Source organism: Pyxicephalus adspersus, chromosome 11 (assembly GCF_032062135.1).
Source record: "Pyxicephalus adspersus chromosome 11, UCB_Pads_2.0, whole genome shotgun sequence".
Lineage (NCBI taxonomy): Eukaryota > Metazoa > Chordata > Amphibia > Anura > Pyxicephalidae > Pyxicephalus > Pyxicephalus adspersus.
Window position 1 is genome coordinate 3,560,809 of NC_092868.1, and position 2,298 is coordinate 3,563,106.

Consider the following 2,298-nt stretch of genomic DNA (forward strand, 5'->3'; position numbering starts at 1 on the left):
GGGTTCCTGGGTCTGTACCCCTCATGTGCCCATTATGAAGGGTGCAGGGTTCCTGGGTCTGTACCCCTCATGTGCCTATTATGAAGGGTGTAGGGTACCTGGGTCTGTACCCCTCATGTGCCCATTATGAAGGGTGCAGGGTTCCTGGGTCTGTTCACCTGCTGTGCCCATAAAAGGAGATCCAATCATCCCCAAGCTCTTAGGAATGGTCACCTGTTGTGCCAAGTATGAAGAGCTCCCATAACTTGGGATTCCCATAACTCTCAGGTGAACAAAGTCAGGAATTATAGAAAGGAAATTGCATGTTTAGAATATCTAAGAATGAATACCAGTCTCTACCTACAACTCAAATATCTCAAACAACTCAATATTGGGGTTAAGTTTCTCATATAAGTTGAAAAATATCCAAAAACATTAGGAGAAAAATGAAAAGAACTGATGATTGAAAAATTAAAAATGATTATTTTACATATTCTGATATTTGAAATTGTACACCCAACAGGCATCATGTTTATCTGTGCATCTGTGTTAGAATGCATCAGTTTTTTCTTACACAATGTTCTGATTTCTGTGCTGCAACTCAAAGCAATTAAATAAAAAAGCAGCAACCAAGCAGAACAAACAAATACTAAATCCATATCAACCTATCCCATTAATTCTATAAAACCCCCAGGAACCAATCACACGCCGGCTATACTTCACCTGACATTTTTACTTTTTATAAGGTGGCTGAGATATTAGAAATTTTGCTACGTAATTCTATCAATCAGTCTGACAATACAATCTATAGGAGGTGCATTAAAATAAAAAAAAAAGTTGCATGCAAAAGAAGTGAAGGAAAATTCATTAAAAAAATTCAATTAAAATATAAAAAAAATAGGATTAAAGAAAATAAAACGGCAATTTCTGATTGGTCAGAGCTCACCTGAGCTTGCTAGGAAGAGCAGTAAGATGATGGAGCACCTTGGTGGAAACATGATGAATGTCATCCAGATCTGCTGCTGGTGAATGTGTTGCATGGGGTCACCCCTATAGAATTTATACCCCGCTGTCAAGGGTTCTGCCCTCTGCCCCCCCCCATTGCCCACCAGCCCCCTCCTCACCCCAGATCACGTCCATCGCCTTGCTCACCTCACTGCCATGTCATCTGTGAGTCTGTGAGGCGCCAGAGATGAGGACTGAGGACTCCTGAGACCATAGGGGAGAGGAAAGAATGGGGGGAGGGAAGATGAGATGTCTGTCCTGGTGAGGAAGGAAAGGGTGCTTACAGATGACTCCAAATGAATGCAGAGATTCCAAGCAATGTAAAGACTCAACGCTGAATTCCACTCAGTCTGCGCTAGAGTACTCCTAACAGTTCCATGCAACACTGCATTAATAAGTGTCATCAAAAAGATACCCAAAGGGAACTAAACCCTAACATTAAATAATTGCAGATGCAATAAAATACCTTTACCTGCCTGATCACAATTTTTTCATTTTATTCACTGGTCATGGGTGCCGCCGTCTTCACCTAGATTCCCAATTCTCTCTTATTCTGAATGGCCAGGCTAGGATGATGTAACCCCCATGCATGCACGCAGGAATTCTTTTATTCCTTACACCCCCAGCACGCAGAATAAACTTTTTTTTAATAACGTTATTTTAATTTTTTTAATCTAAACTTTTTTATCACTTTTTTTAATGACAGCGCACAGTAACATACAGTGACAGCCGAGTGTAGAGATTGGAGCTTTTTATAGATTCACTTTGATCCAAATTGTTGTTTGGACCCAAATTGTCACGTTGCATTGAAGGTTATAGGTGGCCATTTGTAAGTTAATTGCAAATCCCCTGAGTACAATATTGTCCCCAAAATTGCTTGCGAGGTCCAAGGTACCTGTGGGAACATGTCCCAAATGATTAAAAAAAACTGTATTTTTGATTAAAACTATCTTTGGGTTTTGACATGATGAGAGAAAATAACATCTCATTTGTTCACAAAAGCACACCATGACACATTTTTTTTACATTAAATTTTTACACTTTCTTTCACAAGCTGAAAAGTTTGTTTGAAAACATGGGGGCACTTTGTTCCTTTGTCCAGGTCATTGTACATCCAGTATTCCCTGTACATTCCCTGCTCCGTACACATAGATCAATTTATAACCTCATACTCCTAAAAAAGACTTTATTGCTTTCCTTATTGATTTTCATGTATTTTTATTTTATTTGATGCTTACTTCCTCTTCCAGCGATCACACAGGAAGTGAGGAGAATCTCCCTGCTGGGTGAACAGACAGCAAATCAAAACTTTAT

At 39.5% G+C, this 2,298-nt stretch overlaps 1 protein-coding gene across 1 annotated transcript in view; it reads right to left on the bottom strand.

Annotated features, from left to right (window-relative positions):
* Positions 1-1,032, bottom strand: part of LOC140340855 (neural cell adhesion molecule 2-like) — an 8,291-nt gene extending 7,259 nt beyond the window's left edge. The window contains exon 1 of the mRNA XM_072426275.1: positions 926-1,032. Coding sequence (XP_072282376.1) covers positions 926-1,019 — 94 coding nt within the window. The 5' untranslated portion in view covers positions 1,020-1,032. The remainder of the gene's footprint in view (positions 1-925) is intronic.
* Positions 1,033-2,298: the final 1,266 nt, after the last annotated feature.